The sequence below is a fragment of the Kalmanozyma brasiliensis genome (assembly GCF_000497045.1).
Source record: "Kalmanozyma brasiliensis GHG001 unplaced genomic scaffold PSEUBRA_SCAF3, whole genome shotgun sequence".
NCBI lineage: Eukaryota > Fungi > Basidiomycota > Ustilaginomycetes > Ustilaginales > Kalmanozyma > Kalmanozyma brasiliensis.
The window spans coordinates 329,156-345,870 of NW_015961970.1; the positions used below are offsets into that span (position 1 = coordinate 329,156).

A 16,715-nucleotide genomic window follows, 5' to 3' on the forward strand; every position below is an offset into this window, starting at 1 on the left:
CACGCACAAACAGGCAACTTTTGGGATCCAGGGGTTGGTGTCGGATGTGGCATTGCTCAACGCAAGGCAGAGCCTTTACTCGGGTTCCTCGACCCGGTGTTCGATCCCGGCTGCTGACCCGAAGCGTGCCTTCTCGCCGCATTCGGACTGGCAGAACGGCCAGCGGTGGCAGCCGACGCCGTAGCCCCCGCAGCAGAGGGCAGGTGAATGCCAAAGAAGCTGCTCGAGGCCGTGTTAGGCGCTGAGACGCTGCCGTTGCCCCTCCCGTTGGTGGCGGCTGCTGAGAGGCCGAGTCCGAACCTCCCTGCTGAGCCCGACGGAGTCATTGACCCCGCCCCGACAGGTGTCGCTGCTTGACTGATGCGTCTTCGTCCACCCACCCCCGTCGCTGACGAGGCAGAGGATGCCGGACCAGCGGTGATGCGTGGTGCGGCGTAGTCTGCCTGAGCTCCCTCGACTGCATTCGTCGACCCCGTGGCGGCTTGTCGACGTGCGCGCTCGTGCTTGTTCTGAACCACGCGGAAGTGATGCAGCAGATCGCCCCATTTGATCTCTGCCATCGACGCTGTGCCCCCCGTTCCAGCTGCAGTCCCTCCAACCCCGCCCGTCGATGCACTCCCAGCACTCGAACCCGTCTTGCCCCCCGTCCTCACCGCATAGCTCGACCTCGGCACCGAATGCAAGAACCCTAGCCCATTCACCGCATTTAACCTGTTCCTCAGCGTCACAAACGCCGAACTCTGGGGCAAGAGCATCAGCACCCCATACAAACACTTGAACAACCACGGATACCGTTCCGGCTCCAACAGCTGCAACCGCAACGCCGTAAAGATGGGCGACTCGAGCAGCTGCACCAGCTTGTCGATCTGAATCAGCAGCGAGACAGTGATCTCGAGCTCCGCAAAGATCGTCAGCAAGTTGCTTGCGTGTTCGTACGCCTGCGCCAGCAGACACAGCGAAAAGGCGGCCACGGCGTTGTGGCACCAGCACCGGTAGATGGATGCGAACAGCTGCTGACCTTCTCGGGAATCGAGGTTCCGGAGCTTCTTGCGAAAGTCGGATAGCTCGGGGGAGGTGATGAGGATGATGGCGAGGTTTTGGACCATGATGCTGGCGAATTCGAGGTCTTCGTCCTTCTCGAGGATTTCTGCGAGCGTGCGGAAGATGCGTTCGGTGTGCAAGGAGGCGCAGAGCTGACGAATGATCAGCGACCCGCGTGTTTCCAGAAGTCGACGATCCGTGCTGAAGAGGCTGAGCAGGTTCGCCATGAACGCGTGGAAGTACGAGTCCTCGGACGCGGAGCTGATCTGTGCGAGTAGACGGAGGTCGCAGCGAATCACCTCGTCAGACGGGTCCGACAGCGTCTTGAGCAGCGCAGGGAAGGTGCCGTCGTCCATCGATAGGATCTTGCGCGGACTTTTGCGGTGCAACATGAGGAGCCATTCCAGGGCCGTAACTCGGGTCTCTTCGTGCTCGTCGAGCAGCTGCAGAGTCAGCGCGTTGACCGTTGTCTGGTAGTCAAAGGGGTCAGCTTCGACCGGTGTGGGTTCAACACCATTGCTGTTCGACGGCGTCATCTGATCATCGTTGCCTGCATTGTCGGAGAGACCGAGAGCAGCGAAGCTGGCTACAGGCTCGCCACTCATTGTACCGGCCCGTGATCGTGGAGTGAGTGGTCCTGACGTCGATGCTGACATGGACATTGAAGCGGTCGTGGCAGGGGGTCGAGAGACGGATGCATGCCTGCTCACGTTGCTGTGCTGCGTTGGGCTGCCCGTGTTGATCTTGTATGGGGTTGCAATTGCAGTTGTCTGCCTCTGGCCATGTGACACACCTGCCGATGTCACGGCAGCTTTTGCATTTGGTGGTGCCGTAGCGACAGGAATGTCTTGGATGACCCTGTACAGATTGACGTTGGTTGCGTGGGCTGCACTGGCGATAGCAGGACTGTGGTGAGCCAAGCTTGGTAGAATAGCCGAGATCAAGCGAGGCGTGAAGGGCACAACGACATCCTTGACCACGAGCAGGAACTCTGCGATCCACTGAAGCGTAGTGGCCTGGATCTCCTCGTCTGGGTAGCCGATATGGTTGATCAGGATCTCCACAATGGCGGCGTAGTCGATGCGCACTTCGGTGCCTTCCACCCAGATGTCCTCCTCTTCGTCTTCTTCGTCTTGCGCGTCGTCATCAGCTGCAGACTGATCCTCTTGCTTTGAGGTTGACTCCCGCTCTGCCTCTTGACTGGAACGTTGCGGTGGTGCTGGCGATGTTCCGCCTTCCATTCGCAGTCTTGTCGACGTTGCTTGAGATGATGATCGCATCGACTTGCTCGGACTCGCGCTCCTCGGTTGCACCTCCAGTTCTTCTACAGCTCCCACTGTGGCGGGCAGGCCGTCAATCGCAGTACCAGAATCGCGCTGCTTTCCCTTTCGCCTCTTGTGCTCCTGTCGTTCGGCACGATGCTGCTCGAACGCGTGTCTCCGCGAGGCAAGTTCTGCGGCATGTCGAATCTCGGGCAAGAAGTCGGCAAGCACATTAGCCGTGGCGACACGGACATCGGTGTTCGGATCACTGAGGTACTTGAGCAAGCCGTCGAGGAAAGAGGGGAGGTAGCTGACCAGCTCAAGCTCAGGCACAGAGCCGAGCACCGTGATCCAGCTGACGAGGTAGTTGCGAGTGAACGGACTGAGCACATACATCCGCTCGGATAGCAGTGGAATGAAGCGTGCTAGCGAAAAGACCTTGTTGCTGGCGGCGCCTTCTTCGTCGATCTGATGCGCTTTCTCGCGAGCAACGTCGAGCTCGGCAGCTCCGCCAGCGAAGCCCTCCTGGGCATCTTGATGCGCGCGAATCAGTGAGACGTCCTGAAACTGTGAGACGTAGTGTGGTGCCGCTTCGCAGACAATGTCTTTCAGCAGGCGGTCCAGCAGCTCGGCACCGTTCTTGACACTGAGCTCCGAGTCGGCTGCTAGTTTGGACAGCGCATCAAATGTCTCGTTGAAGTAGACCAAGATCTCGCCCTTGCACACCTTGGCAATGTTGTAGAAGCTCTCGCAAGCAAAGTAGCGAATCTTGCTATCTGGGTCGTTGAAGCAAGCCAAGACGGGTTTGGCAATCTGCTCGAGGAAGGGAGCGATCTCGACCCCGAGAGCGATGGCAATGCCGGCGAGACCGATGAGGCCACCATTGCGAGCATTGACGTTCTGCGGCGAGGCTGAGAGGAATGAGCAGAGTTGTTGAACGATGAGATTGACCCTGGCTCGGTCCCCCTTGGCGAGACATTCGCGCACTTGTCGTTCGAGGTCGAGGGTGGCCGCCTTGCGCTTGTCGTAGACGCGATCCAGGAGCGCCTTTTGCAGAGTTGCGTCCATGATGCGCTAGTAGCGGGATGCTACCTCTGCTGTGGCGAGTGCGAAGGCGACACAGCGTTGACGACGAGGAGGCGCAGACGCTTTCAGGAAGGGCGTGACGATTCGGAGAGAAGGTGTAGTGACATATCCCGTTTAATGGTCTGAGCTGCGTGTTGGTCTGCTCTGAGCCAGGGGCTTGCAAAAGCTGAACAGGGTCCTTCTCAGCCAGGCACAGACCCTCTACGCTCGCGTGTAGTGGTGCCAACATGTCGCGCTGTGCTGCTGCGTTTCTTCTCCGTGCCTCCACTTGGGCGCTTCAGGGCTGGCTCTACGAAGAATCGCGACAGGCTGCCAAGGCGAGCAGCAGAGCACGCGTGCCAGACTCCGCTCGAGGCTTCGTTTTGCAAGCAAGCAAGCACGCTCGAAGCTCGAAAAATTTCGCCGACGCTCCAAGCCGAGTAAAAAAAACGCAACTGCAGCCCTCTGCATGAAAAAGGCGTGCCCACTCTAAAAATCCCTTTTTTAGTTTTTTTTTTCTCTCGACGCGAGACGGATCGTCCGACACCGTTCGAGGTCTTGATGAGGCATCCTTCATCTTTGCAAGTGATCACCAGGCTCGAAAACAGTATCGGCACAACCAGCGACGGCGGACGGCTCACCCGACACCTACACGCTCATTTGAAACGGCTTCTTCCGGACCTCGAACTGTTCGATCAAGCCCAGCGCTTAGGCTCGCGCTCTGTCCTTGTCTGACCGCCAGACTCAAGCGCAGCAACTTCGACTTCGACTCTGAACCTCAGTCAGCATTGCCGCCGTACTTTCTCACGCCATCTTTTCGAGGACGTGCACGCTCTTTCAAAGCGGTGTCTATCGTCCCCTCTCACGAGTGCCACCCAGAGCGAGGCTTTCCATGATGGCTGAGGTGGTCAGACGGCCGTCGTCTCAGGCGGACGGCAGCTCCGGCTCGGGGTCAGGCTCGCGATCATTCAGCCAGTCACCTCAGAAGAAGGGCTTGCATCGTTCCGACTCCTTCTCCAGTCCCACCAAGAAGCAGCTTTCTTCGCCCAATGGTCATCACAAGAGGTCGTCCTCCTCCAGCTCTCTGCCCACCTCACCCTCCAAACAGGAGAGGAAAAAGCTCGCCAAGGAAATCCTCGCTTCTGGCGGCGATCAGCTCAGAGATACGCTCAAGCAGCGAGGCATGCTGCACGCCCTTCTCTCCGACCCCGTCCAATTCATCAAGTCGAACCAGAAGCAAGGGCAGGACTATACCGCGCTCGGTCTCGTTCCTGTCAACGACCCCAACTTTGCCGCCGCACAGAAACGCAAAGAGGAGCAGAAGCAACATTCCTTGCTCTTACACACCGACTCACCCAAGGTCAATGGCGCCAATGGTATCGAGGACGAGCTGCCGTCGTCACCGACCAAGAACGGCAAGGCGAAATCTCGCGATCTCTACCCGTACAAGATCTCGCTGCGCTTCCCGGGCAAGGTGCATCCCACCGCGACGGGTCTCGCCAACTACGGCAACACGTGCTACATGAACAGCGTCATGCAGTCGCTCATCCACACGCCGCCGCTTGCGTTCGCCCTCCTCACCCAAGACCTCGACGCTCTCCACGGCGAGTGGGGAGGCAAGCCCTCGATGCCCTTCGATGCCGTCTCGGCGATGCAGGCCTTCACACGCGCCTCTCTGATGGGCAGCAAACCGACCAATGCGCCTCGCGACTTCAACCGCAACCTCAAACTCTTTGCCAAGCCTCTTCGTCAGGGTCGGCAAGAAGACGCACACGAGTATCTCCGGTTCCTCCTTGAGGCGTTGCAACAGTCGTCCCTCTCACTGGCACCCAAGGCGCTCAAACCGGACGACCCCGTTCGCCGCACTACGTTCGTTCAGAAGATGTTCGGCGGCAAACTGCGCAGTCGAGTAACGTGCCACAACTGCGGGCACAACTCGGACACCTTTGACCCCTTCATGGACCTCTCCCTCGACGTGCGCAAAGGTATCAACTCCCTCACGGACGCATTCCGGGCATTCGTAGCCAAGGACCATTTGACAGGATCAGAAAAGTACAAGTGCGACAAGTGCAAGCGCAAAGTCGACGCGACCAAGCAATTTACCATCGAAAGCGCACCGCCGGCGCTGACGGTGCATCTGAAGAGGTTCACAGCGTTTGGTGGCAAGGTCAGCAGGCAGATCGCGTTCGACGAGGGGTTGAACATCGCACCGTACCTGTCGGTTAATAAGGGGCCGGCGAGGTACAGGTTGTATGCTGTGGTGCATCATTATGGGTCGGGCCCAAACAGTGGACATTACGTGGCCAGTGTCAGGTCGCCTTCGGGCAAGTGGACCAGGATGGACGACAGCCTTGTCTCGGAGATGGGGCGGAGCGGGCCGACGAACGATCAGAGCGCGTACATCCTCTTCTATCTCAAGGAGAAGGATGAGCTGGAAAAGGCGATTGCGGCGACGGTTGTGCCGAGCAAGTCGCCAAAGCAGTTGGTGGAGGGTAAGAAGCGAAAAGCGATGCCAGAGTCCGACTCTGACTCTGAGGCAGAAGACAGCTTTGACGACGAAGCGGCGTATCGTGCAGCGCTCAAGCGTCAAAAGTCCGCATCTGCCGCCACGTCTCCGATTAAAAAGCCTAAACGCACCGACGACGACAGCGACTCTTCTCTACCGCCGTCTAAGCTCAACGGCACACCATCGGCGCTCGACCAGATGCTATCATCCAAACCCAAGTCGACAACGAGCTTCTACGCCTCCCCTACGCCACGCAACCCCTTCACCCTCCCTTCCGCCTCCTCGGATACGGATCTGGGCACCCCACTTCCGCGGACGGAGTACGAATCTCTCATTGGCACCCCCGCCACCCCTGCTCGCGCCGTCGACGTGGAAGCCGACTCCGACACGTCCTTCAGCTCGCCCGCTAGCCTGTCTAAGAAAGAGAGACGGAAGCAGAAGAAAGCAATTCAGTCCAGTGGATCGAGAGGCATCCCAACATCGCCCTATGCCAGCGCTCTGACTGGATTGACCAACGGCAAGGAGAAAAAGAAGAGCAAGCGGGAGAAATTGCTCGGAGGACTGGCCGGGCGGATGAAGCCCCGAAGCTGATGCTGCGTCTTAGAATTGCAAAGGCTTATAGACTATCAGGAGTTCCCTCGAGCAGATGTGCGTGTGTGTGTGTGTGTGTGTGTGTGCGTGTGCTGCGGATCAGAAGAGGTGTTCAGGCGAGTGAGATAAGCTTTTGGGCACGGTGGTGTGGACCCTGGCTCGCGGTGACGGCGCGAAGAACCGGAAATCGGAGCATGTTGGTGTTGGACTTGATGCACGTCCAACACTCTTTGTTCCTTCTTCCCTCGCATTCCCATCTTCTCACGCACACATCCGTGCAATCTCTCTCTCTCTCTTCTCCTATCACATATCTGGACCTTGACAACCTCATAATGGCAGACAGCGCAACCACCAAACGTCAGCTGCAGATCAAGACGGGCGTGGTGAAACGGTGCGTTGCCCTCCTCCTCTCAGCTCTCCACTTGCTCCTTCTCTTTACCCTCCCTCACTCGCCCGTCTCGCTCCCAAAGCCAGCTCGCTCTGACTCAATATTTCTCTTTCTCTCTTTAACGCACTTCATGATTCGGTGCAGACTCGCCAAGGAAGAATCGTCCTACCTCACCGAGGCGCAGCAACAGGAAGCGCGCATCCAAAAGTTCGTCGACGACGGGCGGGATGAGTACGATGTCAAGCAGCAGGTGCGCATCCTTCTCCACCACCTTTCTCCATTTGACCCCTTTGTGCTGACATCTTTGATGTTGTGGTTGGGCTGTAGCGCACGGTCCTAAGCGACACCCTCAAGATGATTCCCGACTGCAGGAAGCGCTTGGAGATCGCTGCTGACGACCTGAGTAGCTACGTGGTACGTTGAGTCCCTCACTTCATCCCTCATCTCAACGAAAACGGGATGCTGATATCTAACCCTTTGGACGGTACAGGACGGTTTGGAGGACGACGCAAGCATCACCACAACAGACGAGTTCATCGCAGCGAAAAACATCCTCACGGACGTTCAAGAACAGCTCTCCTCCCCGCTACCCAGCGTATAAACCCAACTTTTCAAGCAATGCATGGAATGAAGAAGCAACACAACGACGTCCTTACAAGCGCGTGGTGCTGACGTGAAAGCGCCTCAACGACTCAGCGCAAGCGAGACAAAGTGAAGCAGAGGCGCAGGCGGGCAAGCCCTTGAACGCAGTGTCGCGCGCATGGCAGCGGGTACAAAGGGTAGTCTTACATTCTAAAACGCGAGGGCGTGTCTACAGGAGCGGTAACGGTATCGCAGTACAACAGGGTTTACAACAAAGCAATACAGATGCTCTAAGCGAGAGAGAGAGAGAGGGGAATGTGCGAGAGTACAGGATGATGCGTCTAGAAAGAGCAGCTGGGAATACAAGTTGCAGGCTACAGAGGGAGCGTGCGGGTGACCGGAGGGTAGGAAAGACAGGAGGGGGAGGGTAGGGTGAAGCGATCAGTGAAGGTGGTAGGAAGGCAGAGGATGAGGCTTGACGTGATGCCAGGTCTGACAGTGTCGGGTGAGGGGCGATCAGCGGTCAGCGCCGTTGCCAGCACCCGCAGCTTCACCGTCCTCCTCAGCCCGATGCGAAAGGTGTAGCGACGACGAAGCAGACTGCGACTGCGGCAGATCCGACTTGCCCCCGACAAGGGGCGAATCCGACGGGCTGAAGGGGCTGAACATGAACGCGTTGGGATCACGGTTGTATCCGCCTGAAAACGAGTCGGTTCGCTTCGCATTCAAGCCTGGCGCCGGACCGTACCGATCGGTGTTGGCTCGGTTCGAAGGTGCACCACCGGACTGCATGCCCTGCAGACGTTGCGCCAGAGCGGCACGCGTCGTCTCGTCAAAGTCGAGGCTGGCGAAGGCGTCCGCGAGCTCCGACTCGGACAGCGGCGGCGCTGTTGAGAAGCCATCCTGTTGCGACTGGTGAGGCGGGAAAGGGGCCCGCGAGAAAGGTCCGTCCTGGGACCCGAAATGGTGATCCGGTGCGTTTCCGCCTCGCTGGTCAAACTCGAAACCTTGGTTGGCGTTGCTACCGTATCCAGCACCGCCATTCGGTCCCATACCGGGCGGGCCGGCATTCTGAGAAGGGAAGCCCGTCTGGCCTCGGAAGGAAGGCTGCTGCTGCTGGTGTTGGTGGTGCGGCATCTGCTGTCCTTGGTGCGGCTGCTGTTGCTGTTGGTTCTGCAAGAACGATGGCAGGGGAGCTCGCTGCCCTATACCTGGCAAACCCTGGTTGCCGAGCGCAGGAGGAGGCCCCATGTTGGCTGTGGCGAGCTGTCTTGCTAGTGTGGAAAGTGGATCGTTTGCAAGCCCTCCGGCACCTCCGAGACCAAACCCGGGCGGACCTCTCTGCGCAGGTCCCTGTGACTGAGCTTGAGCTTGGGCTTGTGCCGCGCTGAGAGCGCTACCAAGGCCAGCCAGCTGGGCGAGCTGGGACGGGCTGAGTGTGCTCAATCCAGCAAGACCGGCAAGCTGACCGAGCTGAGCGTACTGCGCCATGGTCTGTGCTGCTGCAGCTGCCGCCTTGTCGCCCTGGCTTCGTCCCCAGCTGAGTCGAATCTTGGAGTTTAGGATCGGGAAGCCGTTCATGCGCTGGATAGCAATCTCGGCATCCTGCTTGCGGACGTACTGCACGAAACCGCAGCCCTTGCCGGGCGGAATCTTGACGTAGGTGATTTCGCCAAAGTGCTCAAAGTACCTTCGCAGTGTCGCTTCCGAGATGAGCGACGATAGGCCCCCGACGAACACAGTCGTGTTGTTCGGATCGGCCGCACTGTCGCCAGGATTGCCACTGCCGCCGCCACCCTGCTGCTGTGGTGGAATCGGAGGGGCCGACGAGGGGGTGTGGGAGCGAGGCATGCCTGCAGGTGACGAATCCCGCGCGCTGTCGGCTCCGTTGCTGGGGAAGCCGCCATAGAGTGGACCGAATGAGCCAGACACACTGCCACTGCCGGGACCGTCGTAAGGCGACGTGGGCGAGATCGGTGAGATGACTGAGGTGGGGTTCGGAGGACTTGACTGCTGTCGAGTCTGTGGCTGAGGCGACACCACTTCCGATCGAGCGCCCGAACCGCCGCCTTGAGCGCCGCCGTACAAGAAAGTAGGCCCTACACTGTGCGCTGGGTTGTGAGGTGTAGGCATTCGCAGATGCTGCTGGTGAGGATCCATCTGTCCGTTTGGTCCTGAAGGCGCAGGACCTGGTCCACGGTTCTTGGGCGTTGCTGTGCTGACGCGCAAGGGACGTCCAGGTGAGAGACCATTGGCAGGCGAGACCACAACACCCTGCATCTCGACCAGTGCACGATTGCAATCAGCCTCGAGCGAGAAGCGTACAAAGCCGTACCCCTTGGAAGCGCCCGTGACAGGATCAGTCATGATCTTGGCTGACTTGGTCGAATGGAAGGGCGCTGGACCGATGTGCTTGCCCGGCTGGTAGATGCCTTGCGCCTGCTGGGCGTTGATCACTGCGGATGCGAAAGCATGGTTGTGCGGCCACGCGGGCGGCTGCAAGAACTGAGCCACAAGATCCTCCTCGCGCAGATCGGGGCTCAAGTCACCCACAAAGATGCTGAATTCCGAATCCTTGTTGAAACCGCCCACAGGACTCTGGGCCGTACCAGGCCCGTTGTTGCGAGAGGCGTTATCGTGGAGGCGCTCTGACAAAGACGAGTGTGGGCGGTCGTGTGGACTCAGCGCAGACGGTTGCGTCGAAGGCAGAAAGTCGAGCGGACCCATAGTTGCGTTGCGACTTTGCGAAGAGTGCTGCATGTTACCATGCTGGTGAGACGTAGGGTGCGATGCGTGCTGGTTGCTGAAGTTGGATCCATGCGGTTGCGATGGGTGTATTTGAGATTGCTGATGCGACTGCTGCCTGGAATGCGGTTGGTTCTGGTATTGTTGCTGCTGCTGTTGATGAGAATGCTGTTGCGAATGTTGCAAAGAGTGCTGAAGATGCGGTGGTGGATTCGAGGTATAGTGGGGCTCGGTGAAGTAACGAGGCGAAGTAACGTTGCTCCTCGGGGGTGGAGATGAGGCTGGATGCGAGCCTGATGGCGAGCGCACTTGTTGAGAGGCGCGTTCCATCTCGTGTAGCAGATTGGGGCTGAAGAGCGGTGGCCGCGACAGAGGCGAAGAACTGCGTGCATTATTAAAGGTTTGTCGCAGACGGCTTGCCTGATCATACCCAGTCCTGCCATTGGGCCCATTGCCTCCAGCGGATGTGTTGGACGAGACGCTGTGTAAGCTCGAGATGCTGTTGCTCATGGCGTTATTGCTGCCAGCGTTGTTGCCGCTACCATAGAAGCCATTGGCGCCCATAGAGTCGTAACCGTGCTGGCCTGTCAAGGCGGCACTACCCTGGGGAAGATTGACGGTTGCATGTCCATCCTCCGATGACAATGTACGAGTGAATGGAGAGCCTCGTACTCCGGTCATGCGATCCAGCTCGTCCGACGGAAACTGAGAGAGATTGAAAGACGCCATGTTCTGAGATGGAGCGTCTGAAGACATGTCGTGCAAGTCTTAGTCGACAGTAGCGTGACAGTCAGAGCTGCGCACGCGGACGATGAGGCCGTTCAGTCTTGGAAGTGAGGATGTGTGCCGAAGCCCGGCACTGGATTCAGCGCGTTCTTGCCGAGGTGGGTGCAAATTGACGGGAAGTATGGTTGGCTTGACCCGAAGTCAAGTCCAGAAGCGCAAAGATCTCCAGGAATATGGCGGTATGGTCCAACTGCGAGAAGGACGAGTCTGTGCTGGCGGTCGAATGAAATCAGGTGAGAAGGGCGATGTTGGATGGACACAAACAACCGAAGCTTAGCGCAAGAAAGAGTACAAAGGGAGGTTGTTGTACAGAGTGTGCAGGATGGTGGAGTGTGAGACGCGGTGTTGCGTGCTGCTCGGTGGGTCGTGAGATGAATGAAGTCTAGAAGGAGATCCAGGGTGTCGGAGGGGTTGTTGAAGGTATATTGACAGTATATGCTGCGGCGTGATGAAGCTCTCGTATGATCGTACGCACTCTTTGCCGATGCGGGAGTGTTGATACAGAGAGAGCCGAGATGATTGAAGTTGGAGATCCAAAACGTCAAGAGGGGGTGGATAGGATGATGGAGGTAAAGCGTGGAGCGATGATGGCTTGTGCCAAAATATGAGATAGCGTTAGCGGTAGTCCAGTCAAATGCATCCGCGCTGCTTTCTTCTTCTTCTTCTCAATTTTTTTTTCCTCCTTTCAAAAGCCAGACAAAGGACGCGCAGGCGAGCGTCGTGAAAATTGGGGTCCCACTCTGCGCCAAGAGAGCAGCCAGCAGGCGGACGCAGCAGCAGCAGCAGTACCGCCGCCTCGCTGAAGCCTTAACCTTGTTTTCCCGTCTTTTCGCCTCGTGCCATGGCCCAATCCTGACCCGTAGATTGCACAACAGGGCGTCGCGTCGGTCTCTGCAACAAATTTTTCCTATCCTGACCCGGAGCGGCTGGGATGCCCGGTGAAGCGCTTCTGTTGCCCGGACGAGTCAGGTCCAGATGCCGCTTGACAGGACCACGAGCAAGTGCTTGGCCTTGAGATTGATCGACATCCTGCGTTCAACAAACAAAAAGGACCATTGTTCTGCTTGATCTGATTCTTGCCTCGCTTCTCGATCATGTCGGTGATTCACAGCTAACCGGTCCGTCAAATCTGCAGTCGACCAGATTGCTTATACTCGCCAAGTCACCAAAGACCTAGCCGTTCCGGGAGCGGAAGATCTTGCCGACAAGTAGCAAGGCTAGAGAAGGAGTAGGCTCAGGTCTGGATCTAACAAACTATGTGCAGATTTCGTTTCACGATGTTAGTCAAGCCGGGCGAACACCTGAAGTCGAATTCAGCCACCGCGGCGTCCCGCCGGCGATCTCGCCTTATCATCAGCCATTGCCGATCGGAAGCTCAGGGTCCGAGGTTGCTCGCAGCATTCATCTGGACTTCGCACGGATCCACTGACACCTCATCATTGACTTTGCCCTCTTCGTTCTCCTCAGCCACCAACAACATCATTCCTTCTCAAAGTTTACTATGGGCTGCTTCGCTTTCCTCACCAACAACAAGCGCAGCGATGCCGCTTCGATCCAGACCGACAGCACCTTGGTCGGAGCAACTTTCGATGCGGAGAAAAGCCGTAAACTCGCGGCTGCTGATGCCGCTTCGCCAGTCAAGCCCGACTTGACAGGGCCGCGTCTTTCAGCACTGCGAAAGCTGATGGATGAGGAAGCCGTCGACTTCTACCTTGTGCCCACAGACGATGCACATGCCACCGAATACACCTCCCCTTCAGATCAGAGGCGAGTGTGGATCTCGGGCTTCACAGGATCTGCGGGCACTGCCATCGTCGGCAAGGACTCGGCTCATCTCTTTGTAGACGGAAGATACCACATTCAAGCAGCCGACCAGCTCGACGACAACTGGACACTGCACAAGGTAGGGGTCAGCGGCGTGCTCGACTGGCCCGCATGGATTGTCGAACAGGCGAAAGAAGGGATCAAGGTCGGTCTCGACCCTGCGCTGACCAGCTACACGCAGGGAAAGTCGCTCGTGACCAGCTTGGCGGCCAAGCAAGCATCCGCTGTCTTTCCTTCGCGCAATCTGGTCGACGCAGCATGGGGTAGCGACCGTCCTGCCCCCACTTCTTTCCCCGTCTACGAGCACGAGCTCAAGTACGCCGGCAAGCCCGCCACGGCCAAGATCGAGGACGTCAAGAAAGACTTGAAGTCTGCTCCTGAAGGGTCCGTCTACTTCTTGTCGGCCCTGGACGAAGTCGCTTGGCTCCTCAACCTGCGCGGAGCATCCATCCCTTGCCATCCCGTCTTCCCTGCCTATGTCCTGATCACCAAGGACAAATCAGTCCTCTTCATCCGCAACGAGCTTCTTCCCGAGGGTAAAGACGCCGACAAGTACGTTCGCGGCACGCTGAAGCTCGACATCCAGCCCTACGACTCAGTCTGGGACTACCTCCGCCGATGGTCCTCCGAGGGCTCTGACGGTCGAAAGCTCGTTTCTGGCGAGAAGCTGTCGTATGCAGTCGCCAACGCCGTTGGCGACGAGAAGCTCGCTTTGCTTGACCCTTCTCCTGTTGCGCTGCGTAAAGCTATCAAGAATGACGTTGAGCTGGAGGGCTTCCGCAAGAGCCACATTCGCGATGGTGCCGCATGGGTCAAGTGGGCTGCCTGGCTCGAGGAACAGGTCAAGGTCAAGCGAGCCAAGGTGGATGAGTGGGAGGCCGCGGTCAAGTTCCAGGACATTCGCAAGGAGTTACCGCTGTACGCAGGAGACAGCTACGACGCCATCTCTGCGACAGGGCCCAACGCAGCACTGCCACACTACGAGACACCCGAGAAGAACAGTCGCGTGATCGATCGCGAGACGCCTTACCTCAACGACTCGGGTGCGCAGTATCACGATGGCACCATCGACTGCACGCGCACCGTGCACTTCGGTCGAGCGACTGCCGAGCAGAAGCGTGCCTACACGCGCGTTCTGCAGGGTCACATCCGTCTTAGCGAAGTCAAGTTCCCTGCTGGTACCACGGGCGTGCAGCTCGATCCCATCGCTCGTCATGCACTCTGGCAAGACGGCTACGACTACCGTCACGGTACAGGTCATGGCATCGGCTCCTTTATGGATGTACACGAGGGACCCCAAGGCTTCTCCACCATGTCTGGCGGATCGAAGAAGCCAGTCGCGTTGGAGGAAAACATGGTTCTGACTAACGAGCCTGGCTTCTACGAGGAGGGTCACTTTGGTATCCGCACCGAGTCGCTTCTTGCGGTCAAGCGTGTTGCGACCCACCGTGGCTTTGGCGACGTCGCTTGGTACGGGTTCGAGCGCATTACCCAAGTGCCCATTGCAACCAACTTGGTCGACTTCAGCCTGCTCTCATATTCGGAAGCGCGCTGGCTCAAGGAGCACAATGCCGATGTACGCAAAACGCTGCTGCCGCTCATCAAGGATGACAAGCGTGCAGTTCGCTGGCTGCGACGTCAATAAATGGCACGGCAGCATGGTGCCTTTCCGCCGCATGTAGCAACGTCGACCTTCATTGAATCCAATTGCAAGTCAGCTTGAGTGTCTGAGGTATGCTCGCAGCAGCACAAGAAAGTGAAGCTTCTTGATTAGTCTCATAGCCTGTGAAGCATGCCCCGCTTGCTATACAAGCTCCGTCCATTGTTATTCGCCGGTGCTTCAACTCGCCGAGCGGCCTCGAGCTCACCGAGAGTTGGAATCGGTATTCCTGCAGCAAGCAGGCGGAAAGTCTTTCCGCGGGTTCCTGCCTCCGATGCTGCTGACTTGGCCCACCTCTGAGAATTTCTCGAAATTTTCTGTCTAGCTGTCACACACCGCATCGCGGCACAGTAGGGCACAGCACAGCACGCAGGAACGCACGGACGCCCTGAATGATGGCGTTTGCGTCACGTCACTCTGCTGCAGGTCGGCTGCCGTGGGCTTATCCGACAGGCTTCTGGTTGCTCTGTCTGCTGCACGTTGCCCTGAGAGCTTCTGAAGAAGGACGCTATCTTTGTGCTTCATGATATCACCAAAGTGACACAGGTCTCTTCTCTTCGTTCACTTCTTCCTACCATCGTCACACACTGGATCGCATCGTCCAGGAATCGTCTTGTCTCCGGAAACGTCTACTTTCCTTCTTTCGCCGTTCTCGTTGGACACTTTCTCTCCTTCCTCACCAAGCACCCTCTCCCTCTTGGTCTGCTTACACAAAATGCGATCGACTTTTGCTCTCAGGCAAGTCGCCATCTCGGCCGCTCGCTCGTCGAGCCTGACCAGCGCCCGCGCTGCTGTTGCTGCTCCTCGTCTTGGCTCGCTCTCCTCGACCTTCAAGCGCGATGCCGCCTTACGCCTCCCCACGGGCGTCAGGGGTCTCGCCTCGGACGCGATCACCGACTTCGATCCCCACGCGCCCACCGCCATGGACAAGATGGAGCCGCCCAAGCCCGGTGCAGACTTTAACGTCGTCATCATCGGCGCTGGTAACATCAACTTCGGTTCCGACGAAGGGCCCTGGAACCACTCGTTCCGACTCGAGCACAAGCTCGGTCCTCGTCTCAAGGTGACCGCTCTGATTGACCCTTCGGCTGCTCGTGCCGAATCGGTGCTCAGCGTCAAGCGCAACTCGTTCGTGCTCTCTGCCTACAAGGACACGATTGTCTACCCAACCTTCGCCGACTACGTCGCCAATGTGACACCCGACAAGCGCCCTCACGCCATCTGGGTCGGCAGCCCTCCTGCCTTCCGTGGTCAGGAACAGCCCGGCCGCGATCTCGAGAAGAAGCTCATCGAAGCCTTCCCCGACGTTGGCATCTTCATCGAGAAGCCCGTCTCCACCGGTCCCGTCTCGGACGCCCTCAAGATCGCCCAAATGCTCGAGAAGGCCGACAACATCGTCTCGGTCGGCTACATGCTTCGCTACCTCAAGGTGGTGCAGAAGATGAAGCAGATCCTCGAGGAGAACAACCTCAAGGTCATGGCGACCAACGCACGATACATCATGGCGTACGAGCACACGGAGAAGCTCGACTGGTGGAACAAGGCCAAGTCGTGCGGGCCCATTGTGGAGCAGGCGACGCACTTTTGTGATTTGTCGCGCTACTTTGGTGGTGAGGTGGATCTGAGCACGGTGGCGGCGCATTCGTTGGAGCACTTTGAGCCTGCGGGTCACCTGAGCAAGATTCCGATCGACGAGAACCAGATTGCGCCCGAGGACAGGAACCCGCGTGTTACGTGTGCTACGTGGAAGTACGAGTCCGGAGCGGTGGGCTCGTTGACCCACGCCATCGCTCTGCAGGGCTTCAACTACTCGACCGAGCTCGATGTTCTTGCGGACGGATACAGCCTGCGTCTTGTGGACCCCTACAACGCTCCGGCGCTCTTCTTCCGTCGCCCCGGTGACGACCACGAGGAGGTGGTGCGCTACCAGAACGACGACCCCTTCTTCTCCGAGGTCAACAATCTCATCGACAACATCGAGAAGGGTAAGGGATCTGCACCCATCCTGTCGTCGTACGAGGATGCCGTCAAGACCTACGCGTTGACCTGGGCCATCCGCGAGGCCTCCGAGAGGTCGGCTAAGAAGCCTACCAACTAAACCTACAAGCTGGAGACGATGCTGGAATCGTAGTAGAATGGACTGCAAAGCACGGCGTACACGCAAAGAAATGCAATGACTTATTGAAAATTGTGTTTGGGTGTGCTCAGAGGAAGCATCATCCATCGTCTGACGAGGCTTTCTAAGGATTGATTGACCACGACGAG

The 16,715-nt window shown here is 58.0% G+C and overlaps 6 protein-coding genes across 6 annotated transcripts; 4 read left to right on the forward strand and 2 right to left on the reverse strand.

The window, feature by feature from the left end:
• Window positions 1–56: 56 nt before the first annotated feature.
• On the reverse strand, window positions 57–3,371 carry PSEUBRA_004011 (Vacuolar protein 14 C-terminal Fig4-binding domain protein; the record flags this gene model as incomplete). The annotated part of the gene is made up of 1 exon (XM_059465201.1): window positions 57–3,371. The coding sequence occupies one exon, from the start codon at window positions 3,369–3,371 to the stop codon at window positions 57–59; it is 3,315 nt and encodes a 1,104-aa protein (XP_059320507.1).
• An 892-nt stretch (window positions 3,372–4,263) lies between these two features.
• On the forward strand, window positions 4,264–6,465 carry PSEUBRA_004012 (Peptidase C19, ubiquitin carboxyl-terminal hydrolase; the record flags this gene model as incomplete). Its single annotated transcript, XM_016437585.1, has 1 exon — window positions 4,264–6,465. One exon carries the CDS (start codon window positions 4,264–4,266, stop codon window positions 6,463–6,465), a length of 2,202 nt encoding a protein of 733 aa, XP_016291131.1.
• A 332-nt stretch (window positions 6,466–6,797) lies between these two features.
• On the forward strand, window positions 6,798–7,454 carry PSEUBRA_004013 (Tubulin binding cofactor A; the record flags this gene model as incomplete). Its single annotated transcript, XM_016437590.1, has 4 exons — window positions 6,798–6,856; window positions 6,998–7,103; window positions 7,181–7,267; window positions 7,344–7,454. 4 exons carry the CDS (start codon window positions 6,798–6,800, stop codon window positions 7,452–7,454), a joined length of 363 nt encoding a protein of 120 aa, XP_016291132.1.
• Window positions 7,455–7,951: 497 nt separating this feature from the next.
• On the reverse strand, window positions 7,952–10,936 carry PSEUBRA_004014 (RNA recognition motif domain protein; the record flags this gene model as incomplete). Its single annotated transcript, XM_059465202.1, has 1 exon — window positions 7,952–10,936. One exon carries the CDS (start codon window positions 10,934–10,936, stop codon window positions 7,952–7,954), a length of 2,985 nt encoding a protein of 994 aa, XP_059320508.1.
• Window positions 10,937–12,467: 1,531 nt separating this feature from the next.
• PSEUBRA_004015 (Peptidase M24, structural domain protein) lies at window positions 12,468–14,435 on the forward strand (the record flags this gene model as incomplete). Its single annotated transcript, XM_016437577.1, has 1 exon — window positions 12,468–14,435. One exon carries the CDS (start codon window positions 12,468–12,470, stop codon window positions 14,433–14,435), a length of 1,968 nt encoding a protein of 655 aa, XP_016291134.1.
• Window positions 14,436–15,165: 730 nt separating this feature from the next.
• Window positions 15,166–16,548, forward strand: PSEUBRA_004016 (Oxidoreductase putative, C-terminal; the record flags this gene model as incomplete). Its single annotated transcript, XM_016437586.1, has 1 exon — window positions 15,166–16,548. The coding sequence occupies one exon, from the start codon at window positions 15,166–15,168 to the stop codon at window positions 16,546–16,548; it is 1,383 nt and encodes a 460-aa protein (XP_016291135.1).
• Between the last annotated feature and the right edge of the window lie 167 nt (window positions 16,549–16,715).